A 21,345-nucleotide genomic window follows, 5' to 3' on the forward strand; every position below is an offset into this window, starting at 1 on the left:
GAGGCAAAATCCATAGCATTGCCACCAGAATTGAAAATGTAACACGTATTAAAATTCATACAAACGAGGTGGATATATATTTTTTTTTTTTTGCATAAATAATGGCTCCGGGCCAAATCACAGACGCACTTGACAGAGTTGCAGCTCGAAAGAGCGCATGTGCACTGTCGCTGGTGTCACTCGACTTTCATTTTACAACGCTAAAAACGTTATCTATTATCTGTTGATGTGACATTCACAAAGTAGACAGGAAAACGATATAAATATAGCCATGCTGTATATTTTTTTTTGCTAAAATAAACTTTATAGCGTTGATTAAACAAAACACCCATGGAGCAACACGGAGATATTTACAGCGTACGGTCACCCAGCTTTAACATTACGCTTAAAACCTTGTATTAAAAATAAACAGGTGATCTTCTTAGAGGTATATCGCCAGAATATGATCGCAGACGAGCAAGAGGGTCTGGCTGCAGACCTGTACTGCCGCTGGTGTCACTCGACTTCCATGTTACGACATTAAAAACGTTATCTGTTATCTGTTGATGTGATATTCACAAAGTAGAAAGGAAAACGATATAAATAAAGCCATGCTGTATTTTTTTTTTTGTTGCTAAAAATAAACTTTATAGCGTTGCTAACACCCTCCGGTCACCCAGCTTTAACATTACGCTAAAAACCTTGTATTACAATTAAACAGGTGATCTTTTTGATAAATTACAGAGGTATATCGCTAGAATATAATCGTAGTAGGTGAATGCGGGACATTTTTTATCAATTACAGAGGTATATCGCTAGAATATGATCGTAGTAACAAACTGTACCTTCGTAGCAGCCTCTCGGTATTTCACGAGTTGGTTTGGCTTGAATTGGCCAAGAGCCTCTCTGATTGGCCTACAGTGTACGTTTAGAATGTAGACTCCTCTCTGATTGGCCTAGAGTCTACACTTAACGTAGACTCTAGGCCAATGAAAGGCCGTAACTGTCTACAAGAAACGTAGACTTTTGCACTTCAGTTCGGAAATCTTCTGCGAATTCCCCAAATATGGGAATCTCGACTGCATAATTTCTGGTAGTGGGGGACTGTGTTCGCGCTCTCCCCTGATTTGACTGTATAACGTAAATATCCCTGGGCAACTCAACCTTGGTTTTTGTCCTGGCGTTGCTGCTTTAACGACACCTTTCCATCTTTAAAACCCATGTTTTGCAAGGTTTGCTGAATGCTGCGGCAGGTCTGCACATCTGATATGCAGCTGCGCAGTTGTCAGGTGAGGTCATACAGTGCAGTCACCCCAGGCAGGTGGGCGTTGCCTTAGTGATGGCAACAACGAGATGAGAATACGGCAGCATTTCTGCACTGGAGATATTAAGCCGTGAGGGTTTGCCTCAACTAAGAATTTTCCCAGTGTGGGTTGGGTGTGGCTCTAGAGATGGGGAGAGTGGAAAAACTAAATCAATTTGTGCTCCAAGTTCCTTGGTTGTTGAAACAAGAACTGATCAGAAAGATGAAGAAAAGCCGGACTGTTTTAATCTGCAAGCTTTTCAGATTCAGGTTAGCTGCTTGCATGGCACTGCAGACAGTTGAATTTGCTGCACCGTCCGGCCGAGTGAGGCACCTGGAAAAGAGGTGTCAGCCTCTGACAGTTCCAACTCATACTTACCTGGCAGGGGAGATACCATGATCAAGAAGGTGGTTCACCCAGGACGAGGCTCAGCCATTGCACACCGGCTGTGCTGACCCTTGCCAACTCTCCAAATGTGGGAATCTCGACTGCATAATTTCTGGTAGTGGGGGACTGCGTTCGCGCTCTCCCCTGATTTGACTGTATAACGTAAATATCCCTGGGCAACTCAACCTTGGTTTTTGTCCTGGTGTTGCTGCTTTAACAACACCTTTCCATCTTTTAAACCCTTGTTTTGCAAGGTTTGCTGAATGCTGCGGCAGGTCTGCACAGCTGATATGCAGCTGCGCAGTTGTCAGGTGAGGTCATACAGTGCAGTCACCCCAGGCAGGTGGGCGTTGCCTTAGTGATGGCAACAACGAGATGAGAATACGGCAGCCTTTCTGCACTGGAGATATTAAGCCGTTAGGGTTTGCCTCAACTAAGAATTTTCCCAGTGTGGGTTGGGTGTGGCTCTAGAGATGGGGAGAGTGGAAAAACTAAATCAATTTGTGCTCCAAGTTCCTTGGTTGTTGAAACAAGAACTGATCAGAAAGATGAAGAAAAGCCGGACTGTTTTAATCTGCAAGCTTTTCAGATTCAGGTTAGCTGCTGGCATGGCACTGCAGACAGTTGAATTTGCTGCACCGTCCGGCCGAGTGATGCACCTGGAAAAGAGGTGTCAACCTCTGACAGTTCCAACTCATACTTACCTGGCAGGGAGATACCATGATCAAGAAGGTGGTTCACCCAGGACGAGGCTCAGCCATTGCACACCGGCTGTGCTGACCCTTGCGAGCGGCCCTCAGCTCGTACAAAGTGCAAAATCGGATGTAGACTTTAGGACAAATAAGTCATATTATTGGCTAAAAGATTTGTAAATCAAATCTATGGAGATGGAGGGATGGGAAATCATGGGCATGCTGTACTATTGGTCAATTAGCTGTCAAAAGCTGCCAGGCCATGTGGTGAAGTTTTGTGGCAGGGTGAATCTTGGGAAATGTACAAAATACGACTTAAATGATCGTTTTATACAAGTGTTTTGTCTAATTGGGAGTGTTGGACATTGAATCATGTTTTAATGCTTGCATTGCTGTCTATTGATCACTTCATTTGAGTGATTTATTTATTTTCACCCACCAGCTGGTACTTGGTATTGTATGAAAAAAAGAAAATGGTGGTTAAAAAGTGAGACTAATTGGTGTGGCTATTTTTAGAAACATGTGGATGTGAATGTAAACAAAACCTCTAAAGCTCTTATTTTTGTCTTTCCATACGTCGACCCACTGGTTTGAGGCCTACATGGTGATGGAGACATTGATTTTGGGGGAAATGACACACTGTTACCTCTGCAACATTGTCTATTAAGTCAATAAACTTTTTTTTATTTCTTCACAGTTGTAAGCTGTTCATGTGTTTATTATTACAGATGATGGTATATCATGAATGATTATAATTACTGGTAGGTTACATTATAATGAATAGATTGAAGGAGAACATTGAAAGTGTTGACTTGGAATAAGAAATGACACAACACACTGCTACTGCGATTCAAGGCACTTTAAGGGCTGAAGTGCATTTATTCAAGTGCATTCTCATTTAGTAAACAAAAGCCCCTTTCACACTGCTGAATAACCCGCGTTTAATTCGCAAATTTAGCGTGTCCGCTGTTGCGTTCACACTGCTGACCCGGGCTGCCGCTTCAACTCGACTCGCCTTTCGACCCGCGTCGGACCCTAGTCTTTTTGCCGAGCCGAGTTTGGTGTGAACACAATCGACGCGGGTCGGGTGTGGGCGTGACGTGAGGAGTTTAAAAGACAGAATGGACAGCTGATTCAGAACAACAGCGACAGGTGAGGACAAGTTTTACTCTGTTTTAGCCTACATCAAGTTGGAGTAATTTTTTAATATGGCCAACTGGGGAGACAAGCAGGTCCGCGAGCTCCTCAGCCCCCGAACAGAGGACGTTATTTTCCGCCACATTTCGGGGACGGTGAAAGATGGACCTCTGCTGGAAGGGCTGGCGAGAAAGATGGGAGAGCGCGGTTTCCCACGCAGCAAGACGCACCGTAAAGTAACATCTCCATGAACTGCATTGCAAAAATGAGTTCTCAAGATGTCCCGCCATCGTTTGTTTGAAAAATTTGATGCAGACAGGTGTATTTAACCCTACCTCCGACGCATGGCTTGTGCCTACGTTATTGTACACGCCCTGCATTTTATGTGTTTCGTGTGACGCTCTGCCACTAGGCAATTCCCCCTGAACTCGGCTTCAGGCGACACGGGTCACCCTGACACGCCAAGCGTTCACATTGCTCGACGCGGGTCGAAGGTGCAATTTGGACCCGCTAAGATAGCGGGTCGCAGTGTGAAAGGGGCTAAAGTTAAGACATGTATAGTGCACATTTTTCATGACAAGACATTTGAAATTAAGTGTGTGAGGGGGAGAGAGAGAGAGAGAGAGGGGGGGAGGGGGGGGGGGGGGGGTGAGGTGGAGATGGAGGTGGAGGGAGAGTGTGTGTGTGAGACAGAGACAGACTGATTGACCAGGAGCAGTGGGCAGACAGGAGAGAGAGCCATGTGCAACAGCAGATATGGGAACAAACAAGAAATCAAGTGTAAGTGAACAATACAAATGAGAACTATATACATGTGCATGTAGGAGTGCAATCAGGAAACACAGCAGGAAACCTTCCTCCACCTCTTCCTGCCGTACATGTCATCGTGCCGTTCAGCCACTTAATGTCTTGCTTGGGCAGCCCGCTGTCCTCAGCCTCCCAGGATTTGTGCCATCCTTCAAACAGGATGGCGTCTTCACCACCAACTGCCTCCTGTGACTGGCTCTCTGTAAATACAAAAAAACCCAAAACACATTGAATATAGTATATCCACACTGTCGAATGAGGCTTTTCATTACAGCAGCCCACTGGATGTGACATGCATGATCTGTGTGCTATTAGCCAGTAAACTAATACAACTTGTGTTAAATGAATATGTACCTTGTGTTTCGTAGGTGGACAGAGCCTCCACAAGCAGAGCGTCGTCTTCCCAGCTGGGGTCTGCTGAGCTGGGAGTGGTGGCTGATGGACGGGGCGCAAAGAAGGAGGGTACCTGTGAAGAGGTAGGCACAGCTGCACGGGGTGCTGGGGTGGCAGGCGATGGTGCTGGGGCAGCCGACTTGGAGGAGGCCTTCTTCTTCGGCTTCGCGGTGGTGGTGGGGGATGCTGCTGCTGCTGCTGGTGCTGAAGGGGGCTTTGTGGTGGAGGTAGGTGTGGCTGATGGACGAGCCTTGCTGGTGATGGAGGGAGATGCAGGAGGAGGTGATGGAGGGGCCTTGCTGATGGTGGCAGTGGGTGCTGTTGCTGCAGATGCTGCTGGGGGCTTGCTGGAGGAAGCAGACGCGGTGGAAGGAGTGGCTACACCCTGCTGAGGTATTAGGAGGAATATTACATTTCAGTTTTGCTGAATACATTTGTTATGTTATTCCTTTATACACATGTTCACCTGCACACATACCTCCTTGTCCAGAATGTACTTTCTGAACCTCTTGAGGGCCTTTGAATTGATGTCATCTTCCTTCATGATGAGCCACTGTGTCACCGACGTGTAGGCCTCCTGCGCCCTCTTCCTCTCAGCGTCGCTGCCAGCCTGAGGATCCGCCAGGAGCCTCTTGTGCAGGCTGTACCACTGCCACATCTCCAGGTAGGTGAACGACTTGAACCTCCCCTGTCCATAGATGGCCCGGTCCACATTCACCTCCAGGTGGCACGAGACGGTGGTGAAGAGGTGCGCGTACTTGACCAGCTGCTCCTTCAGCCACTCGTCGTTGATGGTCTTCCTCTTCTCAGGGTGCCTCATCTCCTTCATGTGGCGGTCGACAATGCTGAAATGGCATAGTAATGTAACATAGTGATACAGTACTATTAAGTTATAACACTATTCACATGGCGATCACATTTAGTGTACCACACTTACTATTTGCAGTAGCCGACATCATTCTCGACCAGCCACTTGAAGCTCTTGCTGGTGTACTGGCCAAAGGTCATCACCAGCTGCCCCAGGACTTGCGCCTCAGTTGGAGAGGGTGTGACGATCTGGCATTTCTTCAAAGCTGTAGACAGATAAATAAGGGGGAACAAAATTAAAGTAATCATGTCTAGACAGTAGTGCAGTTGTAAGCACAGGGTTGTGCATGCACTCTTCTCACCTTATTTGTAAGCCTTGTCTGAGTCTCTCAGCCTACTGTCCACTGTCTCACGGTCCCGTGCATGTGCCTTAAGGAAGACCTTGGCCTCCTTGGTCATCCCAAGCACACACTGCTGCCTGTCCTTAGGGAAGCTTGTGTCCAGGATGGACAGCACAGGCATCAGAGGATCCATTTGCTTCTGTAAACACACACAGACACACACACACACACACACACACACACACACACACACACACACACACACACACACACACACACAGCCTGCCTGTATAGTATAACCAGTTGTTTAGTTTACAAGTTATAGAGGGGAAAAAAGCACAGAGGCTGACACGATTGCATTACTGTAGTTATAAATCTGTATAACTATAGGATATTAATAGTAAATTGTTCCATGTAGTAATGGCATGAGACTAGTATAAAAGCTTTGTATTAGAATAGGATGCATATTATTCAGAAATCTGTGTCACAACAGATGTTTCAACAAAAGACATGCAGAGAGAAGAGAAGAGAGAAAAATGCTTACAGCACCTGGTATTCCCAAGCGGTCTCCCATCCAAGTACTAACCTGGCCCGACCCTGCTTGGCTTCCGAGTTCGGACGAGATCGGGCGTGTTCAGGGCGGTGTGGCCGTAAGCCACAGTCCCCGTGACAAATATGTGTTACATAGGTGCTGGAACCATACGTTGCCCCTATTTTACCAGAGAGTTGGCTTGAGAGGCTGATGTTGAGCCTGCACGTCGACTTCCCTGATGTGATTGTTCTCTGCAGCTGAAAATGGGACTCTCAGATAACTTAGTGTGTGTCTGTCAAGCTCCTCTGTTCTCTGTGTGCAGTTTGGTGTTCATGGTCATACAGAGAAACCAGGGAAGCTCAATCCCACGACGTGCTCATAAACTGCGTCTTTTCTAAAGATTATAGTCCTATTTTAGAAGTCAGAATACAATGGCTCCCTGAAACTACTACCATGTACCGCTGGTTTTGTTATTTCACAAGAGTTGGGAAGAGTGCACCGTTCCCGGCGGCACTGCAGTACCGGGTCGATGCGTGGAGTGAACGGAGCAAGCCCCTCTTTCAACCCCTGTGCCTAAAAATCCATTTAATATGTAGTCCTCATATAGAGGACGTATCAGATATTAAACTGATAAGAACAGATTTTTTTTTCTTTTGAAAAAATTTATTGACACTAATACATCACATTTTCATAAAAACTTCATATTTAAGACATATGTTTTACCTATGAATAAAAACATCAATAAATAAGTGTAATCTGTATAACCACATTTAAAACAACAACAATAAAACAAGTTTTTCATGGGATATCACAGATAAAGTCAATGTTGTCTAAGGTAAAAGCTACATGTGAAGTAGTTCTCATGCGAGTAGCAGTTTGTATTGAGTTTCTTTAAAAAGGAGTGCATTATTTAAAATGCTCTCTTCCAAGTCCATTTTTTTGTGCAGGAGCGCAGTGAGTCCCTACCCAGGGAAACTCATTTCGCTCCCCCAAACAGTAGGTCTCTTGGGATCCTGTCGTGGTGCTCAGAGGAGATCCCCACCGTGTTGCTCCTTCCCACCTGCCTCACCCGGAGAGCCAGGCCGTCGCTGCTTTGACCTTTTTGTGTGTAGCTCCGGCTCCTTCATCCGAATGGGCACAGAGGCGATTCTTCTTTGTGGATGTGTCCTAGGCCCGCCGCCTGCAGCTCCGGCCGCTTGAGCCGCCGCTGCGGCCATCCGGATCACAGCCACGGGGGGGATCTGCATGCGCTTCCTCACCAGCAAGTTCCTGGAGGTCCACATGGCGTCTTTCATAGCGGCTAGGGTGAGCCACTGCTTGGCAAAGTCATTCTTTTTTATTTTTGTTTGGCTCACCCCATAGAGCACGAGTTGTGCTGTGAGGACCTCCCTTGCTGGCAAGTACGGGAATTGCAAGGAGCCGGCTGTTGCCCACTGGTCTGCAGCAGCGCTGCACTCCCAGAACAGGTGCCTCACCGACTCGGGCGTGCCACAACCAGGTCGCGGGCAGGTTGAGATCGCTGACATGCCCCGGGAGTGCATAACGGACCTGACTGGCAGGATCTCATGAGCCACCATCCACGACAGGTCCCGGAGTCTGTTTGGGAGAGCGGAATGGTTGACGTTGCACCAAACTGTTGAGGGCTCGCCGAACGCCAGACCACGCACTGGACTCACTGGTTCCCGCTCCTGCACAACAGAAATCAAAGAGCGGTGGTTTGTTAAAACATGCAACTCCTCTGCCTCCAAGTTAAAATGCTTTAAGAACGTCTGGATAAAAGCATAGGATGGTGGCAGGCTAAAAGACACATGCACTTTTAGGTCGGTGGGTAAAATCTTCAGTCTTCTGAGGTAAGAACCCATCCAGAATCGTGTCATTGCTTTAGTTTTGGGGTTTCCAGATGGGTCTGTGGCGTGTAGGATGTGCAGTGTAGTGTATCTGCTTCCTAAAAACAAATAAAAATCAGGCACTCCTTTTCCGCCTTTCTCTTTTTGTTTCTTCATTACATCTCTCCTCAGTCTTTCCCACTTGGAGCCCCACAGAAAGTAAAAAATGGCTCGGTCCAGGTCTAAAAGCACTTTTCTAGGTGGGATAAAAACAGAACTGATTAGTAAAAGCAAAGGTAAAATCACGGCTTTGATGATTAAAACCTTTCCTTCAATGGTCAGTCCTCTAAGTCCCCAGTGTCCTAGTCTTTGCTTTACTTTCCCTACCACGTCTGGCCAGTTTGATGTCCCTCCCCCTTCCTTGTCAAAATTAATCCCCAGTATTTTCTGTTTTGTCTGGGTTATAGTCACGGGGAGTCCTGCAGTCTCAGTCGCTGTCCATGGCCCGTAAAATTGGGCTTGGGTCTTGTTTCTGTTTAGTTTTGCCCCAGAGGCCCGTCCATACCAGTCAGTCAAGTCCAATTCAATTCAATTCAATTCATTTTTATTTATATAGCGCCAAATACAACAAATGTCATCTCAAGGCACTTAGATACTAAGTCCAATTCAAGCCAATTGGAATTCAATTATCATAATTCATAAAATAATCCAATTCGTTCATATAGAGCCAATTCAAAAACAATTTCCTAGCTAAGAAAAACAACAGATTGCACTGAAAACGTTTTGTTTTTCGGTCCAATCTCCCGGCCTGAGTGTGCCTGAGGCGACTGTGGAGAGAAACGACTCCCTTTTAACAGGAAGAAACCTCTGGCAGAACCAGACTCAGGAAGGGTGGCCATCCGCCTCCACCAGCTGGGGTTTGAGAAGACAGAAAGGGGGGGAGGGCCGCAGCGGCGGCACTGTAACACCATTCAAAGGATACCTGTTGGAACAGGGAAACACGAGTTAATGACCATAATAATATCACATATACATAAAGAGAGTAAAGTGAGGAAAGGTGTGTCAGATGAGGCCCCCCAGCAGTCTAGGCCTATAGCAGCTTAACTATGGGATGTTTCAGGATCACCTGAGCCATCCCTAACTATAAGCTTTATCAAAAAGGAAAGTTTTAAGCCTGGTCTTAAAAGTGGAAAGGGTGTCTGCTTCCCGGACATTTACTGGCAGCTTATTCCACAATAGAGGGGCCTGATAACTGAAGGCTCTGCCTCCCATTCTACTTTTAGAAACTCTAGGAACCTCAAGTAAACCTGCAGTTTGGGAACGAAGTGCTCTGTTAGGAAAATATCTTACAATGAGATCTTTAAGATATGATGGAGCTCGGTCATTAAGAGCTTTATATGTAAGGAGAAGAATCTTAAATTCTATTCTGAATTTAACAGGGAGCCAATGAAGAGAAGCTAAAGCTGGAGAAATATGATCTCTCCTGTTAGTTCTCATCAAAACTCTGGCTGCAGCATTTTGGATCAACTGGAGGCTTTTCAGAGAATATGTGGGACAGCTCAATAATAAAGAATTACAGTAGTCCAATCTTGAAGTAACAAATGCATGAATTAGTTTTTCTGCATCACTCTGAGACAGGATGTTCCTGATTTTAACAATATTATGAAGGTGAAAGAAGGCAGTCCTAGAAACCTGTTTTATATGCGAGTCAAATGATAAGTTCTGGTCAAAAATAACTCCAAGGTTCCTCACTGTAGAACTAGAAGCCAAGGAAATACCATCTAGAGTAACTATATAGCTAGACAATTTCTCCCTGAAACGCTCAGGTCCAAAGATAACGACTTCAGTTTTGTCTGAATTTAGCAGCAGACAGTTCTGAGTCATCCAGGTCTTTATGTCTTTAAGACATGCTTGTAGTCTGACCAACCTATTGGTTTCATCTGGTTTTATAGATAAGTACAGCTGAGTATCATCAGCATAGCAATGGAAATTTATGCCATGCTGTCTAATAATGTTACCTAATGGAAGCATGTATAAAGTGAAAAGAATCGGTCCAAGCACAGAACCCTGGGGAACTCCATGACTTACTCTGGTGTGTGAGGAAGATTCTTCATTTACAAGAACAAACTGAAATCTATCAGATAAATATGATTTAAACCAGGCTAATGCAGTTTCTTTAATCCCAATAACATGTTCAAGTCTGTGTAATAAGATACTGTGATCGACCGTATCAAATGCAGCACTGAGATCCAACAGGACAAGCACAGACACAAGTCCGCTATCAGAGGCTAAGAGGAGATCATTGGTAACTTTCAGCAGTGCAGTTTCTGTGCTATGATGCACTCTGAATCCTGACTGAAACTCTTCAAACAGATTATTTCTGTGTAAATGATCACAAAGCTGAGCTGCAAGAACTTTAGACATAAAAGGGAGATTGGATATAGGTCTATAATGAGCCAACACTTCTGAATCAAGAGTAGGTTTTTTAAGTAAAGGTTTAATTACAGCAACCTTAAAAGTCTGAGGTACATATCCTGTCAACAAAGACAGATTGATCAAATCCAATATGGAAGTGTCAATTAATGGGAAAACCTCCTAGAACAGTCTGGTTTGGATTGGGTCTAAAACACAAGTTGATGATTTAGAAGAGACTATTGCTGTTGTTAGTTCAGAGAGATCAACTGGGCAGAAGCCGTCTAAATACAAATCTGGTTCTAAAGATACTTCTAAAGCTGCTGTACTTGATGATACATCACTGATAATAGTGGGAAGGACTCCATCAATCTTCTCTCTGATAGAAACAATTTTATTAATAAAGAAGCTCATGAAATCATCACTGCTGAGAGTTAAAGGAATACCTGGCTCAACAGAGTCCAGAGGATATTGATGGATATTAGGTCTGTATATAAAATGTTCACGTCGTCCATATATAAAACACACTTTGTCGATTGTCCCCCGCTCCCCGGGACTCTCACCCCATTGATTCGGTGGTCCCTTCTCAAGCTCTGTGCCAGTGGTTCGACACAGATGATTTAGAGGAGGGCAGATAACGGACAACCCTGACGGACACCGCAGTGGATGTTTACTGCTTTTGTCAGATGCCCGTTAACAAGGAATTTGCTGGTAATGCCCCGGTACAGCAGACCCACCCAAGCTATAAACCTTTCTGGGAACCCCATTTTTGGCAGTACCTGGAAAAGGTAGTGGTGCGAGACCCGATCAAAGGCTTTCTCAAAGTCTAAATTTAGGACTGCTAGCCGAATGTTTCTGTCTCTCGCATAACAGATGGTGTCTCGGATCAGTACGAGGCTGTCGGTTATCTTCCTCCCCGGGATGGCACAGGCTTGATCCGGGTGAATCAGGTCTCCTAAAAACAAGGACATACGTGAGGCTAAAAGTTTACTAAAAAGTTTACAGTCAAAGTTTAAAAGTGTAATCGGTCTCCAATTCTTCAAGTCAGTCTTGTCTTTTTTTTTTGTGAAGAAGAGTCACTATCCCTGCTCTAAAACTGTCAGGAAGTCGCTCAAGTTGCTCAAATTCCATAAAAACAGTAAACAAGTCAGGTGCTAAAATATCCCAAAAGGTCAAATAAAATTCCAAGGGAAGTCCATCTTGTCCTGGGGACTTCCCTTTCTTAAAATTTGTAAAACATTTATTTAACTCTGAAATTGTAAAATCTTGGGTTAAAAGCACACTGTCTTTTACTGTTTTTTCTATGAAATTTAAAACTTCTGTCATGGTGTCCATTTCAACAGGTTTTTGTTCGTACAATTCACGATAAAATTGTTCAACAGCTTGTTTAATTTCTTCCATTGAATCAATTGTGCACCCGTTCTCTTTTGTTAGCTTTAAAATGCCCCCCCCTTTATTCACAATTTTCTTAAAAAAATACCTTGTGCACTTCTCTCCTTCCTCTATTTCTCGTTCCCTGCTTCTTAAAATGACACCCTTACTTTTAATATCTGCTAAAACCGACATGTCTGTTTTCACTTGTTTAATTTCATCATTAAAATCCATCCCTTGTTGGTTTAATTTAAAATAGCGCTGTAGTCGCTTCTGCAGTCCCATCATGCGTCTGTTTTCCCTATTCTTTTTTCTCCTACCTGCCTGTCTAAAGAATGTCTGGGTCTTTTCCTTCACCATTTCCCACCAGTGTGCATGTGTATCGTAAAAGTCTTGAAGGGTCTGCCACTCGTGGTACTGCTCCCGGTACTGACTAACTATTTAATTTTCTTCTAAAAGGGAGCAGTTTAGTTTCCACAGACCACTTCCGGAAGTCACACCCGAAGAGAGTGATAGGGTGCAGGAAAGCATCAGGTGATCAGAAAAGAAAACGGGGGTCAATCTAGCATCGGTTGGTGGGCAGTCCCGTGTAAAAAGGTAATCTATACGAGAGGCTCTGGTGCCATCACCACTGAACCAGGTGAAGCCCTCCTCTCTGGGATGCATGGTTTTAAAACAGTCCTGAAGTTTAAAATCCTTGCATATGCCCAGTAATAAAACCGATGTTTTGTCAACTTTAAAAAATTCCCCTGCTCTTTTTCTGTCACTCCTGCTTAAAATACAGTTAAAATCACCCCCTAAAACTAGTGGTGCCCTACCTAGCATGTGGGACTGCAGGTCTTCTAAAAGGTCATACCGGTCATTTTTTTCGTTAAAGCCATAAATATTTAAGAGCAATGCCGGTTTGGCAATGGTATTATCCGGGACCTATCCCGGCCCAAACCATCGACCTAGGCTGCTTGGCCCATGGGGAAAATAGTTGTAACTAATTTTTGTCACTTATCTTATTCTTGCATTAATATCAATTCAACTGTAGTCAGCATAAATTCACCATTGCAGCGCAGCCGCCCGCTGCATCACAGCAGATTAAATAGGTTCTACCATGTAAGGGAATTCTCTCCTCCCAAATGTTTCAGATGGTTTGGCCCATGGCTCGTCTTTTAAATAACAATGGCGCGAAACAGAGCGCGTCAGTGATGGAGGGTAGAAAGAGGCCAGGTGGAACAGAGAGGGCTAAGCTCAAAAAAAGACAGGTGGCAACCAAATGTGCCAAATTGACAGATATCTTCTCAAGACAAGCTGGTAGGTTACTGAGAGATATGGATAATAGGCCTGGTTGTGAATTTGATCAAATAGGCTATAACGTGGCGAACGTTTGCAATGTCAACTCAACTGTCATCTGACAGCTTTTGTTGTTAAATATGTAAAATCTCACAATTTATATGATTTAGAAGTGTATTCCTATATTCAAAGAAGAACCGAACACTTTCTTTACATTCCAGTTCTGATGAACAATTGCTTAACGCTTTATCACGCTTTATCTCCTCATCAACTGTAGCCTGCATTCCCACAGGCGCGCACATGTGGTTACTAACGCAATATTTGTTATTAAATGCATCTCAAACATGCAATTAAAATAAATATAATTATTTAGAAGGGCTGTATGCAAATATTGTACATGGTTCGCGTGCGCAGGGACAGGGACAGGGGCAGTATGGCAGGGCAGGGGCAGCGCGAGCACGTTGGGGTGTTTAGTTGCCTTTTTTAATTACTGGAGAGTCTGCACGCGCGTTCTATCCGCGGGAATCAGCATCATGTTTCATGTTCAAGCCTTCCCCTCCTATTTATTATAATGTGAGCTGAGCCCGCTCACGCCCGTGCAGGGAATAGACTGTTCTATTTTCAAGTTGCAATGTAGCCTGATTAACATCGACTTTCAAATCTCTTCGAGATTCTGGTCTGACCAAGACCATAACGAATACGATTCGAAATGGCCTGGTCAACCCGCCTCCCTCGGGTTGCTACTGGTTGTGGCCAGAAAAGGCTGTGCCTAAGCTTAAGCCAATCACACCACTCTTTCCTCTGACGTATGATTTAGCTACCAGCGGGGCTAACTGGTAGATTAAACTCTTACCAAAGCCAGTATCAAGGCGAAACGTCTTTCCTGTCAAGAAATGATTCAAGGGCTGTTCTTTGCTCAATTTTTAACGAGAATCTCCCGTCGAACACTTTCATTACAGTATCTACAGCAGTGTCAAAAGCTTGACGCTGCTCCATGTTGATATTGTATGAAGCGCTTCCGTGTACAATCCATGGGTTGAGTGGCAGTTCAACCACGTCACTACCTTGAACACGCCTCTACCCTAGACCGTTGGCGCTGCTCAAAGTTGATTGCTTCCCGACAAAGTGGGTGGAGTTCCCATTTTTTCGGGAACTCGAATCCACCTGAATGAGCAGTTTGCCTGAGTAAGTGTAGCAGAGCCGAAGGTGTTGCGTCACTGCGAGGGCGGAGCCTGGGTAGTTGCAATGAGCACTTATCCGGACACCGCGTGGGCACGACGCTTTGATGTGAAAGGAAGAATCTGTTTTCTTGTTGATGTCTATCCATTTCGGACTGAACACGAATGTTTTTTGTTTGTTTTATCTTTTTTCATGGACTCAAATTCCTCCTCCATATCAGAGTGGCCTGAATTTGAATTAAATTCCCGGACTGAGAAAATGGCCCACCCCGGCCCTGTTTAAGAGGTTAAAATCTTGTCCCATAAAAGTCAAATGTGCTAAAAGTGCCCGTCCGTCTCTCACCACAGTGCTGCCCTTCACCAGAACCTGAGGGTTTTTGATCAAAATGGCCACTCCATCATTTTTGTTTTGGTTGGATCCACTCCACAATGATGTCTGTGGCCACATCTCCTCCCACTGTCTGTAGTGCTTTAAAAACGGTAGGCCGCATTCCTGTATTAAAAGAACATCTGACTTAAAAGAACTAAGAAAGGATAAAACACTCTGGGCTCTAACTTTCGACTTTACACTTCTCACATTAATAGTTGAGAGAGTGAGTGTCATGAGTATGGTTAAAAACAACAGGTATGACATCTTAAAAGACTAAAAGAGGGTTAAAACATTTAAAATATCTTAAAAGCAGTTATATAATTTCTTGTGAACGGAGCTTTTCCTTCACTTCTACAGGTGAGAGGCGAGGGTGTTGAGCTCTATTCCCCGGTCGGACTCTGGGGGTTGGCCTCTGTTGCAAGGTTTTGTTAAACTTTGAGTCTCTAGGGGTTGATTGCAGAACTACATTTAAAAAAGAGACCTCATTTAGTGAATTGGAGGGGAAGACTCTGGGCTCCTCCACAGATGAACTGTCTGAGGTAGTCCCAGCTCTTCCCCTCTTCTCTGAGACTATAGGAGAATCAGAGGACAATTCTGATGCAAGCCTCTTTGTTTGCTGGGCATCTGGGAGGGAGGCATCCTCGCTATCATCCTGTGATTGGACTTCTTCACATTCTGAACTAGCTCCGCCTTCTGCCTGCACCACCTCCTCCTCCTCTCAAGAACTCTCCATTGGTGGGGGTGTAGCAGGCCCCTCCCCCTCCTCGGCCTCACCTGACGGCTGTCCACCATTCAGGGATTTTGGCGGGAAGTTTGAATTTTCCAGCCCAGCTGTTTCAAGTAGCTCGTTAACTGCCTCGGTCTGCCCTCCATTTCCTTCCGCGTTTTTAAGGATTTCAATTTGTTGGCAAAAGATTTTGGGCAATCTCTGAAGAGGTGGTTTGATTCTCCACAGAGATTGCACTTTCTGCCATTCGTACACTCTTCGAAGGTGTGACCGATTCCTCTACATTTGCCACAAAACACCTTCGTGCAGGCCTCCACCAGGTGCCCGTGCTCCCCACATTTGCGGCAGAGTTTGGGCTGTCCCTGGTAGTGGATGTAGCCTCTGTTTTCTCCCAAGACAATCATTGATGGGAGATGTTTCAGGCCCTGGAAGCCCTGGGGGTCTTGCCATTGTTGGATGGGGACCCTCCAGGCGCAGTTCCAGATGCCGTCAACATCCCTCAGCTTCATTGCCTGGCCTTTATCAGTGCAGAATCTTCCCAACAATATACAGATATCTTCTGTGTTCACCATTTCATTGAACATTCTGACAATTACTGTCTTCAGAGTATTGTCAGTAAGTTTCTCAACAGTAAACGCAGAAAACTGGGCTTGCACATTTACAAATCTCATCCAAAATTCCTGCAGCAAAGCTGCAGTGCGAAAACTTACATCGAAACCTTTGTTAAAAGGCAATGACAGGATGCAATTCAAATCGTCTGGCTTGAAATTCAATATTTTTTGAATTAGCTTCCGAGAGAAGTCCAATCTGGACATCTCTATAAGCTTTCCTTCTTTTTCTTTAAATAAAAATCTAGCGCTGTGGTGCCTCCTCATGCCAGCATAGTTTGCCGACATGATGGAGGCACCACAAACAGTTTTTAAATAAAATGATTAAAAGAACAAAAATAAATATCACACTAAAAGCCCAATAAAAGAGTAAAAAGTGGATGAAAAGGTACTAAAAATGGATACTTACCTTCCTCTAAAAAAACGGAACACCGACAATGACCCTGTTTCAGCTGAAACTCGTTCAAAAAGCAAAAACCTGGGAAAAAAAAGGGTAATTCAAGAAAATTTAAATACAAAGAACTCCAACTACAAAAGACTTGGAATACTTTGATCGAACGCAAAAAAGAACCTCCAAAGCAAGAAAATTTGACGCCAAAAAGGCATAAAATAGTCCACCCAAAGGAGGCGATCGCAGTCTTAGCCAAAAGGCCGAGAAGCGATAACCCTCCACTTTCACGTCCGAGCGCCCTTCCTGGCACAATGCGCACTTGTGGCGGTGCTCTTTTTTTGCCTACAAAGCGTCACTTTGCACCTCCGCCCACCCGCTGCAGTGAGCACTCTTCAGCCGTTTCAGATGGTACAACTTTGCACTCCCGCCCGCTCCACTGAGCACCATTCAAACAACAACAATTTAGCACTCCAGCTTTGAACATGGGCACGGTCTCAACAAATAAGGTGACTCTACTCCGAGAAGTCACTTGGCACAGCAAGAAGATTTCCTTTGCACAGACAGAATGGGCTTCACCCGCAAAGGTAAAGCCTTCCAAAAATAGAAACAACTCATTAATGTTGCTCTCCACGGAAGTCTTTGGTAAAAGGCGAAAGACTTGTACGTTATGAAGAGAAACCAGAGTACGAGTATTTGACACTGCGGGAGCAGTGCATCAGGCTAGTTGGTATAGCCACCTTCCCCACGGTGAGCTTTGCTTGGTTGAGACGCTGGCTCCTCGGCCGACCAGGTAGGAACAATCGGGCCCTATTCAATGGCTGCTTTGTCTTTTACTCTGTGCAAAAGACTAGGGGTCTTGAGGCTTTGTTCTGACCGCTCATTGGGTGTAGAGGTTTTTTTCAAGCAATTCTCCCAGTCGGCCCAATCCCAGAGCCATCTCAAAGTGGAGTTCACTTTCACTCTCTTTTCGCAGACTAAAAGCCAGAGTTTTATCTCAGAAGCTAAGCAGAGTCGGGCCTGGTTAGTACTTGGATGGGGAGACCGCCTGGGAATACCAGGTGCTGTAAGCCTTTTGGCTTCTCCAGGCGCATGCAGTTTGCAAAGGCAGTCCCTGTTTGACTTTTTGGAACTGCTCCTTTGTCAGGACAAAGTTAAATGTATGAGGATCAAAGGCAACCATGACCTGGGACACCTTAGCAGATCCAGGATCAGCAAGATGGATCACAGGGTGATCAACAGATGTTTCAACAAAAGACATGCAGAGAGAAGAGAAGAGAGAAAAATGCTTACAGCACCTGGTATTCCCAAGCGGTCTCCCATCCAAGTACTAACCAGGCCCACCCCTGCTTGGCTTCCGAGTTCGGACGAGATCGGGCGTGTTCAGGGCGGTGTGGCCGTAAGCCACAGTCCCCGTGACAAATATGTGTTACATAGGTGCTGGAACCATACGTTGCCCCTATTTTACCAGAGAGTTGGCTTGAGAGGCTGATGTTGAGCCTGCACGTCGACTTCCCTGATGTGATTGTTCTCTGCAGCTGAAAATGGGACTCTCAGATAACTTAGTGTGTGTCTGTCAAGCTCCTCTGTTCTCTGTGTGTAGTTTGGTGTTCATGGTCATACAGAGAAACCAGGGAAGCTCAATCCCACGACGTGCTCATAAACTGCGTCTTTTCTAAAGATTATAGTTCCATTTTAGAAGTCAGAATACAATGGCTCCCTGAAACTACCACCATGTACCGCAGGTTTTGTTATTTCACAAGAGTTGGGAAGAGTGCACCGTTCCCGGCGGCACTGCAGTACCGGGTCGATGTGTGGAGTGAACGGAGCAAGCCCCTTTTTCAACCCCTGTGCCTAAAAATCCATTTAATATGTAGTCCTCATATAGAGGACGTATCAGATATTAAACTGATAAGAACAGATACTACACTTGATCTTAGCCAAAAGGCCGAGAAGCGATAACCCTCCACTGTTTCACGTCCGAGCGCCCTTCCTGGCACAATGCGCACTTGTGGCGGTGCTCTTTTTTTGCCTACAAAGCGTCACTTTGCACCTCCGCCCACCCGCTGCAGTGAGCACTCTTCAGCCGTTTCAGATGGTACAACTTTGCACTCCCGCCCGCTCCACTGAGCACCATTCAAACAACAACAATTTAGCGCTCCAGCTTTGAACATGGGCACGGTCTCAACAAATAAGGTGACTCTACCCCGAGAAGTCACTTGGCACAGCAAGAAGATTTCCTTTGCACAGACAGAATGGGCTTCACCCGCAAAGGTAAAGCCTTCCAAAAATAGAAACAACTCATTAATGTTGCTCTCCACGGAAGTCTTTAGTAAAAGGCGAAAGACTTGTACGTTATGAAGAGAAACCAGAGTACGAGTATTTGACACTGCGGGAGCAGTGCATCAGGCTAGTTGGCATAGCCACCTTCCCCACGGTGAGCTTTGCTTGGTTGAGACGCTGGCTCCTCGGCCGACCAGGTAGGAACAATCGGGCCCTATTCAATGGCTGCTTTGTCTTTTACTCTGTGCAAAAGACTAGGGGTCTTGAGGCTTTGTTCTGACCGCTCATTGGGTGTAGAGGTTTTTTTCAAGCAATTCTCCCAGTCGGCCCAATCCCAGAGCCATCTCAAAGTGGAGTTCACTTTCACTCTCTTTTCGCAGACTAAAAGCCAGAGTTTTATCTCAGAAGCTAAGCAGAGTCGGGCCTGGTTAGTACTTGGATGGGGAGACCGCCTGGGAATACCAGGTGCTGTAAGCCTTTTGGCTTCTCCAGGCGCATGCAGTTTGCAAAGGCAGTCCCTGTTTGACTTTTTGGAACTGCTCCTTTGTCAGGACAAAGTTAAATGTATGAGGATCAAAGGCAACCATGACCTGGGACATCTTAGCAGATCCAGGATCAGCAAGATGGATCACAGGGTGATCAACAGATGTTTCAACAAAAGACATGCAGAGAGAAGAGAGAAAAATGCTTACAGCACCTGGTATTCCCAAGCGGTCTCCCATCCAAGTACTAACCAGGCCCGACCCTGCTTGGCTTCCGAGTTCGGACGAGATCGGGCGTGTTCAGGGCGGTGTGGCCGTAAGCCACAGTCCCCGTGACAAATATGTGTTACATAGGTGCTGGAACCATACGTTGCCCCTATTTTACCAGAGAGTTGGCTTGAGAGGCTGATGTTGAGCCTGCACGTCGACTTCCCTGATGTGATTGTTCTCTGCAGCTGAAAATGGGACTCTCAGATAACTTAGTGTGTGTCTGTCAAGCTCCTCTGTTCTCTGTGTGTAGTTTGGTGTTCATGGTCATACAGAGAAACCAGGGAAGCTCAATCCCACGACGTGCTCATAAACTGCGTCTTTTCTAAAGATTATAGTTCCATTTTAGAAGTCAGAATACAATGGCTCCCTGAAACTACCACCATGTACCGCTGGTTTTGTTATTTCACAAGAGTTGGGAAGAGTGCACCGTTCCCGGCGGCACTGCAGTACCGGGTCGATGCGTGGAGTGAACGGAGCAAGCCCCTTTTTCAACCCCTGTGCCTAAAAATCCATTTAATATGTAGTCCTCATATAGAGGACGTATCAGATATTAAACTGATAAGAACAGATACTACACTTGATCTTAGCCAAAAGGCCGAGAAGCGATAACCCTCCACTGTTTCACGTCCGAGCGCCCTTCCTGGCACAATGCGCACTTGTGGCGGTGCTCTTTTTTTGCCTACAAAGCGTCACTTTGCACCTCCGCCCACCCGCTGCAGTGAGCACTCTTCAGCCGTTTCAGATGGTACAACTTTGCACTCCCGCCCGCTCCACTGAGCACCATTCAAACAACAACAATTTAGCGCTCCAGCTTTGAACATGGGCACGGTCTCAACAAATAAGGTGACTCTACCCCGAGAAGTCACTTGGCACAGCAAGAAGATTTCCTTTGCACAGACAGAATGGGCTTCACCCGCAAAGGTAAAGCCTTCCAAAAATAGAAACAACTCATTAATGTTGCTCTCCACGGAAGTCTTTAGTAAAAGGCGAAAGACTTGTACGTTATGAAGAGAAACCAGAGTACGAGTATTTGACACTGCGGGAGCAGTGCATCAGGCTAGTTGGCATAGCCACCTTCCCCACGGTGAGCTTTGCTTGGTTGAGACGCTGGCTCCTCGGCCGACCAGGTAGGAACAATCGGGCCCTATTCAATGGCTGCTTTGTCTTTTACTCTGTGCAAAAGACTAGGGGTCTTGAGGCTTTGTTCTGACCGCTCATTGGGTGTAGAGGTTTTTTTCAAGCAATTCTCCCAGTCGGCCCAATCCCAGAGCCATCTCAAAGTGGAGTTCACTTTCACTCTCTTTTCGCAGACTAAAAGCCAGAGTTTTATCTCAGAAGCTAAGCAGAGTCGGGCCTGGTTAGTACTTGGATGGGGAGACCGCCTGGGAATACCAGGTGCTGTAAGCCTTTTGGCTTCTCCAGGCGCATGCAGTTTGCAAAGGCAGTCCCTGTTTGACTTTTTGGAACTGCTCCTTTGTCAGGACAAAGTTAAATGTATGAGGATCAAAGGCAACCATGACCTGGGACATCTTAGCAGATCCAGGATCAGCAAGATGGATCACAGGGTGATCAACAGATGTTTCAACAAAAGACATGCAGAGAGAAGAGAGAAAAATGCTTACAGCACCTGGTATTCCCAAGCGGTCTCCCATCCAAGTACTAACCAGGCCCGACCCTGCTTGGCTTCCGAGTTCGGACGAGATCGAGCGTGTTCAGGGCGGTGTGGCCGTAAGCCACAGTCCCCGTGACAAATATGTGTTACATAGGTGC

The 21,345-nt window shown here is 45.6% G+C and overlaps 1 protein-coding gene, 11 non-coding genes and 2 pseudogenes across 12 annotated transcripts; 3 read left to right on the plus strand and 11 right to left on the minus strand.

Moving 5' to 3' along the window:
* Nucleotides 1-944: 944 nt before the first annotated feature.
* LOC142366664 (U1 spliceosomal RNA) lies at nucleotides 945-1,104 on the plus strand. The gene has a single exon (XR_012766857.1). It is a non-coding gene; the product is annotated as a U1 spliceosomal RNA (small nuclear RNA).
* Nucleotides 1,105-1,653: 549 nt separating this feature from the next.
* LOC142366346 (U1 spliceosomal RNA) lies at nucleotides 1,654-1,817 on the plus strand. Its single transcript, XR_012766794.1, has one exon. It is a non-coding gene; the product is annotated as a U1 spliceosomal RNA (small nuclear RNA).
* A 549-nt stretch (nucleotides 1,818-2,366) lies between these two features.
* On the plus strand, nucleotides 2,367-2,540 carry LOC142366585 (U1 spliceosomal RNA; annotated as a pseudogene).
* Nucleotides 2,541-6,384: 3,844 nt separating this feature from the next.
* On the minus strand, nucleotides 6,385-6,503 carry LOC142375666 (5S ribosomal RNA). The gene has a single exon (XR_012769018.1). It is a non-coding gene; the product is annotated as a 5S ribosomal RNA (ribosomal RNA).
* Nucleotides 6,504-6,867: 364 nt separating this feature from the next.
* On the minus strand, nucleotides 6,868-7,046 carry LOC142370422 (U2 spliceosomal RNA; annotated as a pseudogene).
* A 2,296-nt stretch (nucleotides 7,047-9,342) lies between these two features.
* LOC142388045 (uncharacterized) lies at nucleotides 9,343-16,053 on the minus strand. Its single transcript, XM_075472905.1, has 2 exons — nucleotides 15,782-16,053; nucleotides 9,343-10,294 (listed from the first exon to the last, which is right to left on the minus strand). The coding sequence occupies exons 1-2, from the start codon at nucleotides 16,051-16,053 to the stop codon at nucleotides 9,343-9,345; spliced, it is 1,224 nt and encodes a 407-aa protein (XP_075329020.1).
* A 1,064-nt stretch (nucleotides 16,054-17,117) lies between these two features.
* LOC142372055 (U5 spliceosomal RNA) lies at nucleotides 17,118-17,230 on the minus strand. The gene has a single exon (XR_012768181.1). It is a non-coding gene; the product is annotated as a U5 spliceosomal RNA (small nuclear RNA).
* Nucleotides 17,231-17,826: 596 nt separating this feature from the next.
* On the minus strand, nucleotides 17,827-17,945 carry LOC142375204 (5S ribosomal RNA). The gene has a single exon (XR_012768898.1). It is a non-coding gene; the product is annotated as a 5S ribosomal RNA (ribosomal RNA).
* A 364-nt stretch (nucleotides 17,946-18,309) lies between these two features.
* On the minus strand, nucleotides 18,310-18,500 carry LOC142369243 (U2 spliceosomal RNA). The gene has a single exon (XR_012767553.1). It is a non-coding gene; the product is annotated as a U2 spliceosomal RNA (small nuclear RNA).
* Nucleotides 18,501-18,804: 304 nt separating this feature from the next.
* On the minus strand, nucleotides 18,805-18,917 carry LOC142371591 (U5 spliceosomal RNA). Its single transcript, XR_012768073.1, has one exon. It is a non-coding gene; the product is annotated as a U5 spliceosomal RNA (small nuclear RNA).
* A 591-nt stretch (nucleotides 18,918-19,508) lies between these two features.
* LOC142374513 (5S ribosomal RNA) lies at nucleotides 19,509-19,627 on the minus strand. The gene has a single exon (XR_012768735.1). It is a non-coding gene; the product is annotated as a 5S ribosomal RNA (ribosomal RNA).
* A 364-nt stretch (nucleotides 19,628-19,991) lies between these two features.
* On the minus strand, nucleotides 19,992-20,182 carry LOC142368277 (U2 spliceosomal RNA). Its single transcript, XR_012767301.1, has one exon. It is a non-coding gene; the product is annotated as a U2 spliceosomal RNA (small nuclear RNA).
* Nucleotides 20,183-20,486: 304 nt separating this feature from the next.
* On the minus strand, nucleotides 20,487-20,599 carry LOC142371596 (U5 spliceosomal RNA). Its single transcript, XR_012768074.1, has one exon. It is a non-coding gene; the product is annotated as a U5 spliceosomal RNA (small nuclear RNA).
* Nucleotides 20,600-21,190: 591 nt separating this feature from the next.
* LOC142375240 (5S ribosomal RNA) lies at nucleotides 21,191-21,309 on the minus strand. The gene has a single exon (XR_012768906.1). It is a non-coding gene; the product is annotated as a 5S ribosomal RNA (ribosomal RNA).
* Nucleotides 21,310-21,345: the final 36 nt, after the last annotated feature.

The sequence above is a fragment of the Odontesthes bonariensis genome, chromosome 2, assembly GCF_027942865.1.
Source record: "Odontesthes bonariensis isolate fOdoBon6 chromosome 2, fOdoBon6.hap1, whole genome shotgun sequence".
Lineage (NCBI taxonomy): Eukaryota > Metazoa > Chordata > Actinopteri > Atheriniformes > Atherinopsidae > Odontesthes > Odontesthes bonariensis.